This window comes from Cyprinus carpio, chromosome A18, assembly GCF_018340385.1.
Source record: "Cyprinus carpio isolate SPL01 chromosome A18, ASM1834038v1, whole genome shotgun sequence".
In the NCBI taxonomy this organism is placed as follows: domain Eukaryota; kingdom Metazoa; phylum Chordata; class Actinopteri; order Cypriniformes; family Cyprinidae; genus Cyprinus; species Cyprinus carpio.
This window is the reverse complement of record NC_056589.1, coordinates 6037698-6057396: the sequence shown is the minus strand read 5'-3', so window position 1 is coordinate 6057396 and position 19699 is coordinate 6037698. Positions and strand designations below refer to the sequence as shown.

Here is a 19699-nt window from a genome sequence, read left to right as displayed (position 1 = left end):
TACTTTTCCACAAACTCTACGTTAGTGTTCTCCTCTTATGACCCCTTCCCCCCTTTCTGACAACACATTGTTTTTTACAAAGCTAATCGTTCTGGAAAAGGATGTGCGCTCTGATTGGCAGTCTATCAGTTTGTGTTGTGATTTGCCGTATGCCTCAAGCGTGTGACGGGGGGGGAAATGCCCCGTACCCACATTACTGGATGCTTTGTCCCCAGTCAGAACACCTGCGATACAAGACAAAAAAAAACGAACAAAAAAAAAACAATCCAAAACCCATTAATCACGAGCAACTTTGTGTGAATCCAGTGGGAAACATAATTACAGATTATAGTGGATTATACTGTATTTTCACGAGTTTGCGTTTGCATTGCGCTGTTGTTACAAACAAAACTAACCATGTCTGAATTTGTGATCCTGAGTAAATGAAACACAACGTAAGCGCTTACTCTACCACTGCGTTGAAAACTCGCGTTTGAATTGAAGCATCCGTGGCAAATCCTTTAATATGTTACATGTAATTACCGATGTGAGTCCGAAACAGCCGGCAATTGTAGTCATTCTCTCCCATGGATCAGAAAAAACAGGTCCTCCATAAAATGTGCGTGCAAACATATCTGAATATTTGGGTTAAAACTGACTGCAAATGATCCAAGATGGATTGGCGGCACGGATCGGACGCAGCGCAGGCTTACCTAGGGTCCCAATAAACCCTGTTAGTTATGTCTGGATAGTCTCATTTCCTCGAGTCTCGATCAGTCTAACCTTATGCCCAAAATCATCAGACAAAACCCACTCGGAAATCAAATTCTTGGATTGGGGCAGAGCCTTTTGGAAATCGGCAGTGTGTTGTACAAACAACCAGCCTTTCGCCGGTGAATACTGAGGAAAGCTAAGAGGCCTCTGTCTGCTGCTGAAGCCCAAACCCACCCCGAGGCCTCGCTAACTGACGCTACCCGCCAAAACGGCGACTCCTGCGTGTGAGAGGGGCACAGAAAACACGGCAAGCTTGGAGGCACACGAGCTAGTGCTAAGGGCTAACCCTCTAGACCAGTGATTCCATCACTCATGCTCTCAAATGTTCGCTCTCTGGAAAATAAACTGGACTTAATTCAACTCAGTCGATCTACACACAGTACACAGCATGAGACAAGGGATTGTTGTGTGTTTGTTTTCACTGAAACATGGCTAAACGACAACTTCTCAGACTCTGCTATTCAGCTACATGGACTTGCCTGCTACCGAGCGGATAGAGACAAAGCACTGTCTGGTAAGTCCTCGCAGGGGGGGCTTGTGTGTGTACCTCAAAAATAGTGGTGTAATAATGCTGTGGAAGTAACAAAAACACTGTTTCATCAACTGGTGGAGTTTATATGTTTGTGAAGTGTCGACAGTTCTATCTGCCAGCAGGAGTTCACAGCCTCATTTTCTATGTCCACAGTTTACATCCCCTCCATGTGCTAACCGCGAAGGATGCGCTTCACGAGCTGTACAGCACCATCAGACGCACAACAAACAAATAACCCCAACGGCTTTTTTATAATAGCCGGTGACTTCAACCACACAAAAAACATAAAGACAGTTTTGCCAAAGTTCTACCAAAATGGAAACTTTGCAACAAGGGGAAAAAAACCACACTGGTTACTTTGTTTTACACACACCTCGGGAGAAAAGAATCTGCGTACAAGGCTGTCACCCCGGCCCCACCTCAGGTACTCGGATCACAATCTCTGTGTATGTTAATTCCAGCATCCAGATAAACTCTGACCACTGAATGATCCGGTATGTGTGTCCACGGTGGCTGTGGGTGTCGTGTGGCTTCACTGCTGTGTGGTAGTGCACTTTGGACAGTTGGGGTTAAATGCAGAGCACCGAATTCTGAGTATGGGTCACCATACTTGGCTGTATGTCACTTCACTTCACTGAAACTCGTCAAAAAAATCACTCATAATCATCACAGTTTGGAGCCAGATGATGACGCACTTTCCTCAAAACTACAGGACTGCTTTCAGTGCACAGACTGGACCATGTTTAAAGAGGCAGCCACCTACAAAACCATCACAGACCTGCAGGGAGTACACTGAAACTGTGAGTGCTTATAATAAAAAAAATGCATTTGATGATATGACAGTCACCAAGACCGTCACCACAGTGCAAACCAAAAGTCGTGGATGACAGCAGAGGTTCGTGGGCTTCCTAAAGCACCAGAGATGAAGCATTCAGATCAGGAGCTAAAGCAGCCCGCCAAAACAGCAAGAGCCAATCTGTCCTGTGGCATCAAAAATACAAAACGATCATATGCTCAAAAAAAATCAACAATCACTTCACAGACAGCAGAGACACACGGAGCCTGTGGCAAGCCATTCAGACCATCACAGACTACAAGCCCCCGCCACAGGCCTGTGATGACAACACATCCCTCAAGGATGCACTCAACCACTTTTATTCATGGTTTGAAATGTAGAATGACACCTGCACAAAAACTGCCCATACCTCCCAATGACCAGACTCTCTGTCTGCCAAGTTCAGCTCCAACCACATCATCAAATTTGCGGATGACACAACGGTTGTAGGTCTCATCAACAACAGTGATGAAACACACTATGGAGAGGAAGTATCACAGCTGGCTGAATGGTGTGGCACTAACAACCTGTCCCTCGATGTGGAGAAGACAAAGGAGGTTGTGATGGACTTCAGGAGAAACTCCGTTGATCACCCCCCACTGACCATCAACAGCTCGACTGTGGAGAGAGAATTTCTGGGGAGGGGTGCACATCACAGAGGATCTCACTTGGACCACCAACACCATGTCCTCTCTAAGAAGGCACAACAGCGCCTACACTTTCTCCGCCTGCTGAAAAGAGCAAGTCTCCCTCCACCCATCCTCACCACATTCTACAGAGGAACCATACAGAGTGTGCTGACCAGCTGCATCAAAATCTGTATAGAAACTGTAGTGCAGCAGACCGCAATACCCTCCAGCGGATAGTGAACACAGCTGCAAAGATCATCGGTGCCCCTCTCCCCTCCATCATGGACATTTTCCTTACACGATGCTCCAGCAAAGCCAACAATATTGTGAAGGACACCACCCATCCCTCCCACAGTCCCTTTCAGCTCCTACCATCAGGAAGACGTACCGGAGCATCAGAGCCCGCTCCGCCAGACTGCTCAACAGCTTTTTTCCGCAGGCTGTGAGAGCCCTGAACCCTCAACTCAAATCACCCCCGCCCCTCCTCTGAAAACCACACACAAACCCCCGACCTCCTGAAACATGGACCATCTCACCTCCTCCACTCCCCCAAACACCCCCCCCCCAACCTTACCACATCACAGAAAAAACTGTCTGAAACATCCTTTTTTGTGCAATTCAAATCTATTTTTGTGCAATTTCTCCTCTATGCGCACTAGACACTTTTCACACACACACCCCACAGACACTCAACATGGCTTTATTTTAGGGAAGGAGAGCAAAAAAGACAATACATCAATTCGAAATAGTCTCTTCAATTTAAATCACTTACTATTTTTTTTATGTTCATTGAATTGTTGCCCTGACACGAAGAAAAGTCTGCCACAGACCATGCTGACCAAACCATTCATATGATCGCTCTAAATGCGCGTCCTAGAGCATATAATAATGATTAAATAATTGTATTTGACGTGACAAACAGTCTAGTATGGTGACCCATACTCAGAATTCATGCTCTGCATTTAACCCATCCAAAGTGCACACACACAGCAGTGAACACACACACCGTGAACACACACCCAGAGCAATGGGCAGCCATTTATGCCACAGTCGTGGTATTGCTGGCCCGAGACTTGAATCCACAACCTTAGGTTTAGGAGTCAAACTCTCTAACCATTAGGCCATGACTGTTGTTGCTTCACAGTGACAGTGCTCAGTACAAATAACCTAATTTCAAAAATAACAAAATCAGTTTTTTTGTCCATTGTATTGCAGTATTCAAACAATAAATGTTTATGTGGAATGACGCATTATGGCGCATGTGAACTAATCATCTCCTCCACATTAATACCAGTTTCAGCACAAATAAACATGAGTAATGACTTAACATCCGAAGGTAAGTTAAAAGAAAGAGTACAACTTTACAATCCGTATCCTGTCTCGTGTAATCACTCAATTAGTGTTTCAGCGTAAACGCATCAATATAGAGGTCTTGTAAACAATGTCACGTAACATTACATTCACCTCAGAAACAAAAACATTTCACAGCATTAGTTGAGTTTTTTTTTCCTCTAGAAAATTTGGTATGTACTGTAACCTGATGTATATCCAAAATAATCGATATTGAATCTAATCAAATTGGGAATCGAATCGAATCGCAAGCTTGCGAATGAGAATCAAATCGAATTGTGAAATTTGTGTCAAAACCCAGCCCTAATAATAACCATGAATGCAATCAAGTAATTTTGAGTTAGAAAGAAGAGTTCACTCAATAAGCAGAGTCTGTAGGCTAATCACTTTTTCGGCAAGTGTAAAACTGCATTATTGGCCATTTAAAGGTATTGCAACAGGTAAAAAGGACTGAATAGCTATAATCTGCAAATATTAACAACCATCGTGTCATTTTGAGGCTGAAACTACCCGCGGACGGCAATCAGTTTTTGCAGAGGGTCTGGCTGCAGACTTGCACTTGCACTTTCAGACTTGCATTCTCAAGCCTTTTCCAAAAAACGCCGCCAAAGCGCAGTGCCCTTAACGCACACTAAATCCACACTATCCTGAATACCGCTCCAGAGCGGTATTCAAGGCTTAGTGTATCCCATCATGCATCATGTTGTGGAAATAAATAGCAAAACTTTTTGCCAAGATCGGCAGGAGGTCAAAGAAAACGTTCCAATGTAATAATAATATAGATATTCCTATAATTTGGTAGTAAAACAAAGTGCTACACGTTTTATTGCTGCATAGATTCGTATATTTATTTTGTACAACATTTGGAACTGCTTTTAATCACTTGATTAGAAGCACCACAAATTAAAATTGTCATGTCATAGGGCAGGGTTATTCAAATCTTACCCTCGAGGGCCAGTGCACTGCAGAGTTTAGCTCCAACCCTGATCAAACACACCTGAGCATGCTAATCAGTGTCTTCGGGATCATTAGAAAATCACAGGTAGGTGAGTTTGATCAGGGTTGGAGCTAAACTCTGCAGTGCACTGGCCCTCGAGGGTAAGATTTAAATAACCCTGTCATAGGGACAACTGAACAGACATTTAGAAGTTGATTTTAAAATGCAAAGAATTTAAAATTAAAATTAAAATAATTAAAAATAAAGCTACATAAACACTTGCATTTTTACAATACTATAATGTGTGTCTCATCGGGTAATGAAAAGTTTGACACACACTTGTGGTCTTCATCCTCACTTGAACACTTGGGTCAAATACGGAAATACGTCATAGAAGTAGTCAAGTAGTCAAGTGCAAAGACCGCAAAAGTGTGGGTATTTGGACAAGGCTTCAGACTTGCACTCTCAGATTTTTTTTTCTATTTATTTATTATTTTTTGTTTGAATCTCTCACCATTTTACTACAGTAGCCAGGTGGTGAAGACAAGAAAAAAAAAACTAAATTACAAAGTCAATTGCAATCACCACTTGCACCGACGTCACGTGCAATCGACACAAATCGTGCGTGTTGTTAGTAGAGAGTTATCAGTAGAGACAAGACGCTGTGGTGGTTAAACGATTAAAACTAATTTAGTACTGTAGCTGGAGACACGTTCAACAACCATCCCGTTAATGTGGATGGGGTCATGCGTGCTTCCTTTGTTCTTCCTGAAGTCCACAATGAGCTCCTTTGTCTTACTGGTGTTAAGGAGCAGGTTATTGTCAGCGCACCATGTGGCCAGGTGCTGTACCTCTTCCCTGTAGGCAGTCTCATCGTTGTCACTGAGTGAGGCCAATCACCGTGGTGTCGTCTGCAAACTTAATGATGGAGTTGGATCCATGCATAGGCTTGCAGTCATGGGTGTAGAGGGAGTAGAGAAATGGACTCAGCACACAGCCCTGTGGAACGCCGGTGTTAAGTGTGATGGTGGTGGAGTGGGTGTGGCCTGACCTAACATGCTGAGGCCTGTTGGTCATCACTGGACATCACTGGACCCTTACTGGATCCTCTTCAGTTTGCCTACAGAGCAAACAGGTCTGTGTATGATGCAGTAAACATTGGACTGCATTATGTTCTGCAACACCTAGACAGACTAGGGACTTATGTGAGGATCCTGTTTGTGGACTTCAGCTCGGCCTTTAACACGATCGTCCCAAACTCCTCCTGCCCAAACTAACTCCGCTCTCCGTGCCCACCTCCGTCTTTCAGTGGATCAACAGCTTTCTGACAGACAGGCAGCAGCTAGTGAGGCTGGGAAAATACACATCCAGCACCCGTACAATCAGCACCGGAGCTCCCCAGGGCTGCGTTCTCTCCCCACTGCTCTTCTCCCTGTACACTAACGATTGCACATCTAAGGATCCCTCTGTCAAGCTCCTGAAGTTTGCAAATGACACCACACTCATTCCTCATTCAGGACGGTGACGAGTCTGCTTACAGACAGGAGGTTAAAGAGCTGGCTGTCTGGTGCACTCTCAACAACCTGGAGCTTAACACGCTCAAAACAGTGGAGATGATTGTGGGACTTCAGGAGAAAACCCCCTGCACTCCCCCCACTCACCATCATGAACAGCACTGTGAACTGCAGTGGGAGTCATTCAGGTTCCTGGGAACCAACCATCTTTCGGACCTGAAGTGGGACATTCACATTGACTCCATTGTGAAAAAGGCCCAGCAGAGGTTGTACTTCCTTCACCAGCCGAGGAAGTTCAACCTACCACAAGAGCTGCTGAAACAGTTCTACTCCACCATCATTGAATCCATCCTCTGCACTTCAGTAACTGTCTGGTTCAGCTCAGGTACAACCCTCCCTTCTATTCAAGAATTGTACTTATGACCAGAGTGAGCAAAAAGGCTGGCAAAACGTCACTCTGGACCCCTCACATCCCAGCACACACTTCCTCTTGAACTGTTGCCATCTTGTCAATGCTACAAGAGCACTGAGCACCAGAACGACCAGACACAGGAACAGTTTCTTCCCTTCAGGCAATCCATCTAATGAACACTTGATAATAACTCTGGAAGACACTACACTATTTATATTTACATAAACAAACAAACACACATACTTAGTGTACCTTAAATTTTTTTTGCACAAAATATACCTGTACATACACAACTGCTCTTGTAATATACCTGCCAAACAATTGTCAATTTGTATATTGTCATTCCTTACCTACTTATTTGTATTTTTTTTGTATTTTTTTATTCTTTATTATGTGTTTTTTGTTCTGTCGCTGTCATTCTGTTGCACTGCGGAGCTTATGTCACGAAAAAAAATTCCTCGTATGTGTGTAACATCACCTGGCAATAAACCTCATTCTGATTCTGATTCTGATACAGGGTCCTACAAGTCTACAAGTAGGAGAGAAAAAGACAAGCCCCACAAATCTGTGGCCACAGAACAGCAGAAGAACGCAAAGCGCAAATTCTCTCATTAAGCATTTTCCCTCCCATAGAAAACATAAACCACTTAATATGGCTTATGTAGGTTTATCTATTAAGATGCTATATCAAATTCACATATACAGTTTATTAATATAATGTATAATGTTTAGCCTATAGTATTTTCCTCCAATACCGCAAAACGTGGTATAATGGACTAAGATGTTAAAACTCAATTGATGGGTTCCATGTGACGTCACTGTGTTTTATCGCCGCCATTTTTGTGTCTGGTCACAGCTGCGCTACCTGTATTAAGTCTATGGTTACAGCTGCCAGAGAAAGATTAACGAAGCACTCACAGAAGGATCACAAAAATTACAACATGCCCGGTATATGTTGTGCTGTTGGGTGTAACAACAGTCGTCAGAGAAAGAAATCCCGAAAACTACAGTTTTACTCAATCCCAAAGGAGTTAGATAGGTGGAATAAATGGTTGCCGGTTAATCAGAAGGGACCCACTAGCAGCCAACCATCAGAATGGGTGTCATCCTCAGTGGCCATTGATGATGCTAGACACAGGTCAGTGTCAGGCAATGTCTCAGTGGGAGACAACAGGTAGAATGCGGCATGATGAGCACAACTTATTTCCATAAATGCACCTTAAAAGATGCAAATGAGTTGGATGGAAAAACCTATCTACTAAGGTACATATTCAACGTATTAACATTCACAGGCAGAATGCATGCATTGAATACATTTAAGACATTGTTGAATTGTCAGCTAAAGGGCTAACAGCTGGTTAGCTAACATCAGCACTCTAGGCTTGCAGATAACTAATGTTAGAGTTAATATTAGCCATAGATGTTCTTGTTTTGTTTTAGAACAAGGTACGTATATGAAAACCTATCTACATGAAGGTCGAACCTAGTCCCCTGTTCACCACAATGAGAACAATTACTCCCAACAATTACTCCCAGGCCATTCATAGCCCAGACATTTTTGGGACCATGCTCGAATGCAGCTTGCAAAGCTACAGTCGAGGCACTGAAAAACGAGTGTACACAACTTAGAGCTGAGGTTTATAGTCTAAAGGGCAAAGTTGATGAGCTGTCTTTAAATGAAGAGGCCTTTAAAGGAAACAATGACATGGTACAGGAACTCACAGGCCTTCCAAGCTATACAAAATTAATGGTTGTCTTTACTTTCCTAGTCCAAAGTAGTCCAAGACTGAGTCCCTTCATTTCATAGCCTTGTGTTTAACACTGATGAGAATGAGGCTTATTGACCTTTATATTTGCTTTTGGTCTATTTTTTTTTTTGTTTTCAGACAAGTGCTTTCAGAATATTTAATAGTACATTAGATGTCATGTTAGACTGTCACCGCATCTCTATACTGGCCATCAAAACAACAAATTCAGCCAGCTCAGTCCTGCCCATGTGTTTCAGGGATAACTTTAACAATTGCACTTCTATCATTGACTGTTTTGAAATATTTGAGTGCTCATGCACAGACATTCTCTCAGGTACAAGCATCACAACACTGTATAATATTTGATTTCAATAACACCATAAGGTGTTATGTCCTTTGTGTCAGAAGCTGGGGTGGACAAACAAGCGACAAGCACATAACAGAAAACTGTGGATATCTTGAGAAAATTATCACGGGGAGATGTCATTCTTGCAGATAGAGGCTTCATTTGTCAAAGATACAGTAGGCCTGTATCGTGCACAGTTGAAAATACCAGCATTCATCAAAGGCAAGCAGCAACTGCATCCACTGGAACTAGAAGCAACAAGGGGACTTGCTGCTGTCAGGATCCATGTGGAAGGAGTCATTGGCCTGGTCAGGAACAAATACACTATCCTTCAGACCACCATGCCTCTGTCTCTCTGCCAAGGGGCCACTAAAGGACAACCTACCTCACTTGACAAGATGGTGACAGTTTGTTGTGCTCTTTGCAATATTTGCCCATCTGTTGTCCCCACAGAAACGACAGACAGTAGTTGCTTTCTACAATGTAAAACAGATAAAATTCAACTATTCCTTCCTACAGTAAAAGAAATTAGTCACCTTTTTCCAGTTTGGATCCTATGGGTTTGATTACATACTCCTGTAAACTCCGTACTACAATGCAGAACCAATTATTAAATAGTTTTCCTGTGCACTGCACAGTGTGCAATCTATTGTATTTTAATATGTATGATTGTGTTGTCCGATGAATGTGTACACGATTACATGACCATAAGGATCAAAGAAAATAAGAAAAAACATTTTGTTTTTTTATTTTATTAATATCAATAACGTACTACTGAGCAAAGATCAAGCTTCATTTGTACTTGGACATCATTTTTAACATTTATGTATATGAGACATTTGAAATATCTCTGTAAAATTGTTCACAAAGTTTATTGCAAACAAAAGTTGATGACCTAAAGGAGCTTCTTGCACTCTAAACATGTCCAAATCTTTGGTACTCTGCTCAGCTTCAGACAAGACTTGTGGAAGTGTTTTCATTTGCATTGCTCAGAGCAGAGGTGATGGCAGATCCAATAGTACAGTCTTGTGCATGTATCTGAGGGAGTGACCTTCGATGACAGAGACGATTGCACTTTTCTTGGGATTTGCCTCTTGGCCTTCACTTTGGTGGAGCTGTGCACAGAACAACTTGAACTCATCAGCAGATGGTCTCGTGTGCCAAATGGTCTTGAATTGCAACTTTTTCCTTGTTAGTGAAGATGTTAGACAACTCATCGTACTTCACTTTTTTCGTGCTCGGCTTTGTCCATGTGCATGGCTTCTCAGTGCATGCCTGTCCTTCTCTCTTGTCAACAGCAGTCAAAACTATGCACATCAATGCCGAAGCATGGGAAAAAAAAACCTCTCCTAACCCTGCCATGCAATGTGCCATCAACTGTCCCTTCCACCTGCACCACTATCCATGGACATGTTGCTTTTGTGATCAGAACCTGGGAAATAACTAACCTTTAAACAAAAAAAATGTAGCATAATATAATAATATAATTTGCAAATACTTACTGTGCCTTACAAAAAGCTAATCTCTTCTGATCGTGTTCAAATATCGTATGATATGACAATTAAACTTGTGTGGTAGTCTATTGTTTTTTAGATTAGAAAAGGCATGTGGCCATTTGCATTTTGTCTAGCTGTATTTTCATGAATGCGCTTAAGAGATGCAAATGAGTTGGATGGAAAACTTACATGAAGGTCATACCTTGTTCTAAAACAAAACAAAAATATCCATGGCTAATATTAACTCTAACGTTAGTTATCTGCAAGCTAGAGTGCTGGTGTTAGCTAACCAGCTGTTAGCCCTTTAGCTGATAATTCACTAACTAGCATGACTACTCTAGACTTTACCATTACCAAAGAAACACAGCTGATAATTGTAGACTCACTTAAACTTACATATTATTAATGCCAGGGTACAAAAATAAAAGTACAGAGAATATCAACATTTCATACAAAGAGGTGACATTACATGCAAAGCACCATTTACATACGTATATAATTATAAATAAATAAATAATACAAAACGAAAGCTTTAACAAAACAAATTAAACGATTAAATAAATTAACTGTTTTAAATGCCTTAAGATTTTTGGAAGATTAAATAGTTTGGATATACTGTTGGACTTCTTTTTCAAAAAGAATATATAAAGGATTTTGATGAGTGAATTTTCTGCTTTGAATATGTTTTTTCAGTCTCATTTAGATGTGCTGTGTTTGATGCCGTGTTGGACACAAATATAGCCGCGGGCAAAGCGGAAGTGACGTCTTTGGAACCCATGGATATGCTCTTCTTCATTATTAAAATATACATAACTAATAGGCTATGTACAGGCAAGCAGGTGAGCCCAGAATAAATGCAACACGCAAAGTTTCGCGTTAAGCGTTTTTCCATATAGAATAAACCTCCTACAGCTCTTTTTAGCCTATATCATTGTCTTTGTCCATTAAGCTACATTACGTGTTTTATTAATAAAGATTTTCTATGGGAGGAAAAATTAGCTAACGCATTGCGTTCTGGACTCGTCTGCTTGCCTGTACAGAGTTGATGCTTTTAATATAACTTAATGCCTTTCATAATGCACGTTCATATTTGTATTAAGTGTTTATGTTTTTCTACGGGAGGAAAACGCTTACGAGAGACTTTGTGCATTGCGTTCATATTCTGCTGTTCCGTGGCCGCGGATTTGCGGGTCTTGTCATTTTCTTGCAGGACCCTGTACGTTATAGTAGCCTACATTATTAGTTTTAATTGTTTAATCACCACTACAGCGTCTTACCTCCATTGGCAGCACGCACGATTTTGTTCGATTGCAAGTTACGTCGCAGGTAGAGGTGACGTCGTAATTTAGTTTCTTTTTTTCTTGTCTTTACCACTTGGCTACTGTTGTAAAACGTTGAGAGATTCAAACAATAAGTAATCAATAAACAGAACAAAATAAACAACAAAAAAGACTGCAAGTGTTGTCACTACTGGAAGCGCAAGTGTCTGAGACTGCAAGTCTCCAGGTGTCTTGGCTGATGAGCACCAATCATAGACACAGGTGCTGATGGAAAAAAAGGGGGAGTCGTTTTTGCTTACATCCGTAGTGCGGTTGCAAAGTGGTTTACTTTTGTCGAGACCATCAGTTTGGACTAAGAATGTTAATAGACGCTCACACGGTAAGTCTATGCCTTTTCTCATTGTTATGCTCAAATTCTTGAGAAATGTTCAACGGTAGTATCATTTTCAATCAAACTGACAGTTTAATAAAGAATTTGTCATGATGGCAAGTGTCGAGTAGCCTAGTATTAGTAACCTCAATTATTAGGCTCCTATAGATATATTTGTTAACACTGCAATGAATTAGTATAAAAACAGCATACCTTTCTTTCTTTCTTTCTTTCTTCTTATTTTGGTAGTTTGGTGGAAACTAAGCTTTAGTTATAAAAGTTAATTTGTTAGTTTTCCATCAAAATACAAAATCAGTGCAGTTTCTAAACTAGTGTCTATATCTGTTTCAGGAATTATCTGGAAAAAAAAAAGGAAAAAAAAAAAAAACCTAGTGCATTGTCTTCTTGGACGCATGTATATGTAGTCTAGGTAGGCTAGGTGTTAAGAAAGGAATAATGCTGCATTGTATATGATGTGTACTTTTAACACAAAACAGTAAGTGAAGCAGCAGGCATTATTCCACCAAAATTATTTCAAACTGTCCTACACATGTAAAATTTGGAAATAAAAAGGTTATTTTGCTTATTTATTTAATTTTTGGGAAGCATGTTTAATATTTTAAATCAACTAATGAGTCAAGACATATAGGTAGAAATCAAAGTTTGATTACTGTGGGGTTTATACTTGTTACACAAATGGAAAGGCTTTGGGATATGGCCACAATCTGCCTTTTTTATCTGCATTATTAATTAAAAATGAGGCAAAAATTATGTTTTGCTGTATACAAATGCTGAAGCAATAGATCAGGGTGTAGGGCTTGACCTTCATAGATCAAATGTCAGATCAATAACATTCTGAATACACCTCCAGAAGGTCAATGATCCATCTACTATCGAAATGGATCATAGCGCACACTTTCTCTCAGGTGCTGTGTATTATCTTTCCCTGAGCTTGATGCAGTGTCCTCAGGGGACTGGAATGTAGGCTACTGTGGTGTTTAATTAATCACCGAGACCAATTTTCCAATAAATTAAAAGGTTGTTTAATTTTAGATCCACATACAAAAAATGATGTCTTTTAATTATGCAAACAATAAGAACATGCTAGTCATAGTAATACTACATTTTCTGTAAGGTGATGTTGGCACTGAGAGCCTTAGCCCAGTTTCAGTTTCACACTCATGTTGTTCCATCCTCTATGCCTGACTGACTGACTTCTCTGAAGCATGAATGATAATATTTTGAAAAATTTGTTATTTTGTCCATACAATGAAAGAAGAAATAAATGCTTTGGACCAACATGAGGTTGAATTAATGATGATTTAATTTTCTTTTTTCAGTGAACTTGCAGCCTTTTTCGTAAGTGACAGACAGCATTCTTCACCCACACAAACCACATAAATTTCCTACAGGAAGTCATTTGGTGTTATCTGGTATGCTATGTTAATGTCTTCATATAAACAAATAAACTGTTTCACTGTCACTTTGTGATCTCAGTAGCGTTACTGTTTCTTCTGTCTGCTAGGCTCACAGCTCAATTTGATATCAATGGGAATTTAATCGAAGGAACTGAATTCAGTAGAAGATGCATGTTGTTCTGCCTATAAAAAGCAAATGTATGATCAGCTAACTTCGATTCCACAAGGACAAATCAAGAGACAGAGCAGTGCTTCAAGTACATTCCGTTGTGTAAATCCCCACCAGTTCCTGTAAAGACCAACATCCTTACTTGTTTCTCAAGAGTGCACTTCTCTAAACAGAGTTGTTGTAAAATGAAAAAGAAGTATATGAAATTACTCATCGTAGCACTAGCTAGCAGCTTTTGTCTTGTCATTTTCTTTTCCAAACTAAAGGATGTGGAACACAAACAAAGTGACTTGGCCAAGATCACTTCGGTTCCAGATTCCACACCAAGAAAACCTACAACTGTAGCTGTCAGGAGTATCAAAAAGAAAACCCATAGTGTTATGCCATATGAACTTCCACACCTTACAATTTCTGAGACTTTTAGAAAAGACATTCCCAAAAATGGTGCTTTCTGGAACCGGAAGTTTCATTCTCTCCTTAGGCAGTTTGATTCCACTGACAATCAAACACAGAAAGGCCCACATAAGTTTCACTGTCAGCCTGATAGTTTTGAGTTGATACAAACCAACATTCAAGATGTTCATTCATACCCTCCACTTTATGGAAAATTCCTTAGAGGCATGGAGTGTCGAGACCCACTGCTTCTTATCGATCAGCCTGACAAGTGTATGTCAGAGAACGGAGAGGATCAAATTTTCCTCCTTTTTGCGATCAAATCCATCCCAGGGCACTTCGAGAGCCGCCAAGCAGTCCGAGAGACCTGGGGAAGAGAAGGCTTGTATGACAATGGACTTCAAGTACGAACTGTCTTTCTGCTGGGCCGATCATCTGCGGATGATCCCAAGATCGACAAACTGGTTTCACTTGAAGCTCAGCAGTTTCAAGACATTCTCGTCTGGGATTTTCATGAATCCTTTTACAACCTGACTCTAAAGGAGCATGTGTTCTTCAAGTGGATGCTTGATAACTGTCCTCATGCGTCTTTCATTTTTAAGGGTGACGATGATGTTTTTGCTAACACTCTAGCGATACTGAATCATCTGAAGTCTCTGGAGCCCGAACAGGCCATGGCATTGTACACTGGGCAGATCATTTCTAAGGCCAACCCATTACGGGACCCTAAAATCAAATATTATGTTCCTCAGTCATTCTATGAAGGTACTTACCCTCCTTATGCTGGTGGCGGTGGATTCATCTTTTCTGGAAACCTTGTTCCATCTCTTTACCACGTTTCCTTTTACATACCCTTCTTCCCTATTGATGACGTCTACAATGGGATGTGCTTCAAGGCACTTGGAATCACTCCAACAAAACACGAGGGTTTCAAGACCTTTGACATTCGGGAACAAGATCGAGAGAACCCCTGTGTACACCAAGACCTGCTCCTGGTGCACCAACGTAACCCTGTGCAGACTATAAGACTGTGGAGAAATATGCACAGCATCATGCTGACCTGCTGATATTCGTAAACTATTAAACACCATTATGTTCAGCTGTTATGCTTGATCAAACCCTTGTTTGAAAAGAACAAACTGGTGAAATTTTCTGGGGGCAACATGGGGACAGTGCAGAGCATTAAAGTACCTCTTAAGAGACCCTGGATGAAGACTTTTGTTTGTTTGTTTGTTTGTTTTCAGTTAGTTTGAAAGGATTTGGTTTTATTTCTTTGAATATTGTACTTGATGTCTAACACCATCATATCTTATGTTTCTGTGCAATTGACATTGAGTGAGGTTTACCGGTTTAACTTGTACAGGTTATCTAACACAGTTAGGGTGGGGATAAGTCATCGTTTACTCATCCTCATGTCATTCCAAACTCGTACAAAACAAGTTTTGCTTTGTTCTGCAGAAAACATATTTAGAAGAGTGTTTCAGGTGTTTTTGTTCTTATGTAAATGGATAGAATCTTTAAAACTCCTTAAAAATGTAAAATGTTATTTTACTTCACTTTCATTATAAAAAAAAAAAAAAAGACATGGAAACACAAACCTTAAAATGTTAAAGGGATAGTTTACCCAGAAAGTCAAAATCATGTACTCTACTCAATGAAAGTCAATGGCTACCATTCTTTAAAATGCCCTGCTTTGTGGTTCACAGAAGCAAGCCTTACAGATTTGGAATGACATGAAGTGAGAGAATTTTCCTTCTTTTTGAGTCAACTATGCTTTATCTAAGGTCAAACATCTGCTCATGTTTTATTTTTATTTTTTGGTCACAATTTGATCCGATCTTATACTGGCTACGTTCACATTGTGAAGTGAAGTGACGTGTGGCCAAGTATGGTGACCCATACTCGGAATATGTGCTCTGCATTTAACACATCCAAGTGTTCACACACAGTAGTGAACATACACCCGGAGCAGTGGGCAGCCATGTAGCCATATTCCAGCCATATTCAGTGCCTTGCGCAAGGGTCTCACCTCAGTCATGGTATTGAAGGTGAAAGAGAGAGCTGGTTATTCACTCCCCCCACCAACAATTCCTGCTGGACCTGAGACTCCAACCCACAACCTCTGGGTTACAAGTCTGACTCTCTAAAGGGTTAGTTCACCCAAAAATTAGGCTGCGTTTTACTCACCCCCGAGGCATCCTGGGTATATACAACTTTCTTCTTTTGGACAAATCCAGGCGGAGTTATATTAAAAATCATCTGTGAACTTTCAAAGAGGTGTATATTCTAGCAGTATACTGTCTTTTTCCACTTGACTTGCGCTTCCCAACAACACAAGCTTTAAATCGTAGAAATTGAAATAACATTTTGAGCATGCAAATGGCCAGATTGAGAGCACCGGGAGAAGTTTCCAGGCCACCGGAGTTGATTTGAATATAGAGTGGTGGAACTATGATGTCACTCTGTAGTAGAGGTCTTCACAGTGTACCCGAGACCCATCGACCCGGGACCCGTACGGGTTCGGGTCTATATTTTAAATGATCAGCCGGGTCCGGGTCGGGTCCGAATCTATTACTTCGGGTCCCGGGTCTGTTTAACATTGTGTGTAATACCCGTGCGATTGGAGTCATCGGACTCTGAGAACACCCGGCCGTGATCAGACACTGCTTGTGTTTTTTATATAACTTGCAACTTGTAAAATTAGGAAAAGAAAAGCGTGAGGAAAACTCTGCGATCTCTCTCTCTCTCTCTCTCTCTCTCTCTCTCTCTCTCTCTCTCTCTCTCTCTCTCTCTCGCGATCTCTCTCTCTCTCTCTCTCTCTCTCTCTCTGCCGTCAGAAACAGAGCACGCAGACTCAGAGTTAATGCAAGTGCACGAACGGTAATAATGCTTGCAGACTTGAAACACTCATATTTAATATATTTCAAATCAACAACAAAATCTGAGGTGAACTGTCAAATGAATGTTTTCTATGACGCTCAAATTGCGTTAAAAAGCATATTTTAGGTTGATCCAGCTAGCACGCATGTGCAGTCGCAAGCACGTGTCATGTTTCTATGGAAACCAGTGAGGGACACCGCCAAACCGCGATTTACATTTTCTCCCATTTTTATAATAATATAAATGAATCGTTTAATCTTAAAGTTTTAGTGGTCAGATTCAGACTCGACGCAGAGCAGAGAGCACAGAGATGATAGCAAATAAATAACGTCAGCGGCCATGGCACTGAATGAGCAACAGGTTTATTGACTTGTAATAGCAAATTAAGGTGGAATATGTGACAATCGGGTCCAGTCGGGTCTATGTCTTGCCGGCGGGTTCAGGTCCAGCTTTCAAATAGTAGACGGGTCCGGGTAGACATTTCTCGGATCTACACGGGTCCGGGTCCAGCTTTTGAAATTACAGACGGGTCTGGGTCGGTTCGGTGTAGTACATTACGGGTCTCTTTCGGGTTCGGGCACAAATTTTTGGACCCGTGAAGACCTCTACTCTGTAGGCAAAAACCCTGAAGCAAGTTAGCAACTTAACATTTTAGCACTTCCGGTTCCATCCCAGAGTCAATGGGTTTTTTGAATGGGATTTTGGTAAAATCCCTAGAATAAGGTCCATGGTTCACACAGGCTCAAGATACTTTCACGTTTTATTCTACAACATAAAACACACCAGTTACACCCCACTGGTGATTTTTTTTTAAACTGATACGTTTCTTTAAAAAGACGGTTGCTAACAAGTTGCTAAATGGGACTACATGGCGCATAGGAGACATTAAATGTCATTACTGCCAACAGTTTATCAATTTACAGTATTTTCCAGTCGTAGTATAATTTGTAATACAATTAATTGCAGAATAACCAATTAATAGTTTCCCGCATTTTATATTGTTGGTTGACGATGTTTTTTTGTTATGCCCGGAAATGCAACAGAAGTCTTCAGATGGAAGATGGTTGTTTTATCGCTTTCCAACTGATGCAGAGACTCTGGGTTCGTAAGGTAAACTGTTACGATTATTCCATGTAAACACCACATTTACCGGCTTAGTCACGGTGAAAGTGAAACTAACAATGCATAGTGCTTAAAGCCACGTTAAATTTAAATGTTTACGGCCACATGAAGCTGTTAGAAAGCATATGAGGATTTCCTAAAAGCAAGGATAAAATAACATTTTGTGTAGGCTACTCTCCCTAACAAAGCTGAAATGCGGTACTTTATTCACTAAAATAAGTTTAATCTTGCCATATACAAAAACTCACTCACTCTGCTGTTATTTAATAGATTAGCCTAAATGGACTAGAATTTTATTGAATAGTTTGTGGAGACACGTTTTTAAATAAAATATTAATATTAAGGATTTATTGACTTTTAATGCGCCTTATTTCGAAATGTACAAAAGCACAAGAAGCTGTCTGTTCTCTAGAGCTCTCACGGTACTCACGGTACTTTGTCATACAACAATTGGTCTGCGCAGTTTGCGCAGCAAACAAAGACAAAAACTAGATATTCACCCTAATATGCAGAGTCACCCTAATTATGCAGAGTAAATCCTTTTCACTGAACACGTTAAAAATAAGTTTGAAAAAGTTGAAGCTTAAGTTCTATTATAGTATGCTGAAGGCGAGCGACCGTGGTGCTGTAGTTCATTTATAGTCTAAGCTTAGCTTTTATTTTAGTTATATTATTTTGTGAAGATTATCTTGATGGACAAAACGTGTAAGTTTCATGAACTATAGTTCAAAACCGGGCTTATTTTTCGCGATAATCCAAAAGCCTATGGAAAAATCCTATCGGCTTTTTGTCGAGGGAACCAGTGTCATGCTAACAGCCGATCTGCCTACAAAGTGACGTCATAGATCCATCATCTTACTGGGATGAGGAAGAGTCAATTTTAAGACTCCGGAAACAGCTTAATATCACGAATATGATATTTATTAACAGACGAACAGTAACAACTTTTTATCTTAACACCAGCGCACACACCCAATCGACATTCCTTTGGGGGGCGCTCTAGCTCTCTTATTTAACGCTTTTTTTAATGAGCTACACTACAAATATATGTGGGATTATTAGCAGAAATCATACCATTTTGGGGACAGTATGCTTGAAATTATATTTCATGTCTTCCATTGCATTTGTTATTTGTAGTGCGCCAGCCACCCAATAGCAATTTATTCCTCACATGTAGCCTATTTAATTAATAAAACTCGTGGGGTCCAACTCGTTAACATAGGCTAAGTTATAATATATTTTTTTTTTTGAGGTAGCCTGTAGGCTATAACATGTAAGTGACTAGGCCTATTCACAAGCTGTTTTATTCATGGTATAATACAGTAAATGATTGGACATAATATTTAACGTCTTCCATTCATTATTTGTAGCACGCCAGCCACCCAGTAATCGCAATAATTTTGTGTTTGTTGCTTTTAATATAACACAGCTCAGCTTTCTAATTCTGTCGGTTTTATTATGAAATACTATTATACATGTATTTTTCCTCTTTATTTCAAATTTATAGCAAGATAT

The 19699-nt window shown here is 40.6% G+C and overlaps 1 protein-coding gene across 1 annotated transcript; it reads left to right on the top strand.

Moving 5' to 3' along the window:
• Positions 1-13556: 13556 nt before the first annotated feature.
• On the top strand, positions 13557-16848 carry LOC122134112 (N-acetyllactosaminide beta-1,3-N-acetylglucosaminyltransferase 2-like). The gene is made up of 2 exons (XM_042774879.1): positions 13557-13635; positions 13728-16848. The coding sequence occupies exon 2, from the start codon at positions 13975-13977 to the stop codon at positions 15247-15249; it is 1275 nt and encodes a 424-aa protein (XP_042630813.1). The 5' UTR covers positions 13557-13635; positions 13728-13974; the 3' UTR covers positions 15250-16848.
• The last annotated feature ends 2851 nt before the right edge of the window (positions 16849-19699 follow it).

Coding starts and splice junctions, on each gene's coding strand:
- LOC122134112 (XM_042774879.1), top strand. CDS start 13,975: ATGAAAAAGAAGTATATGAAATTACTCATCGTAGCACTAGCTAGCAGC.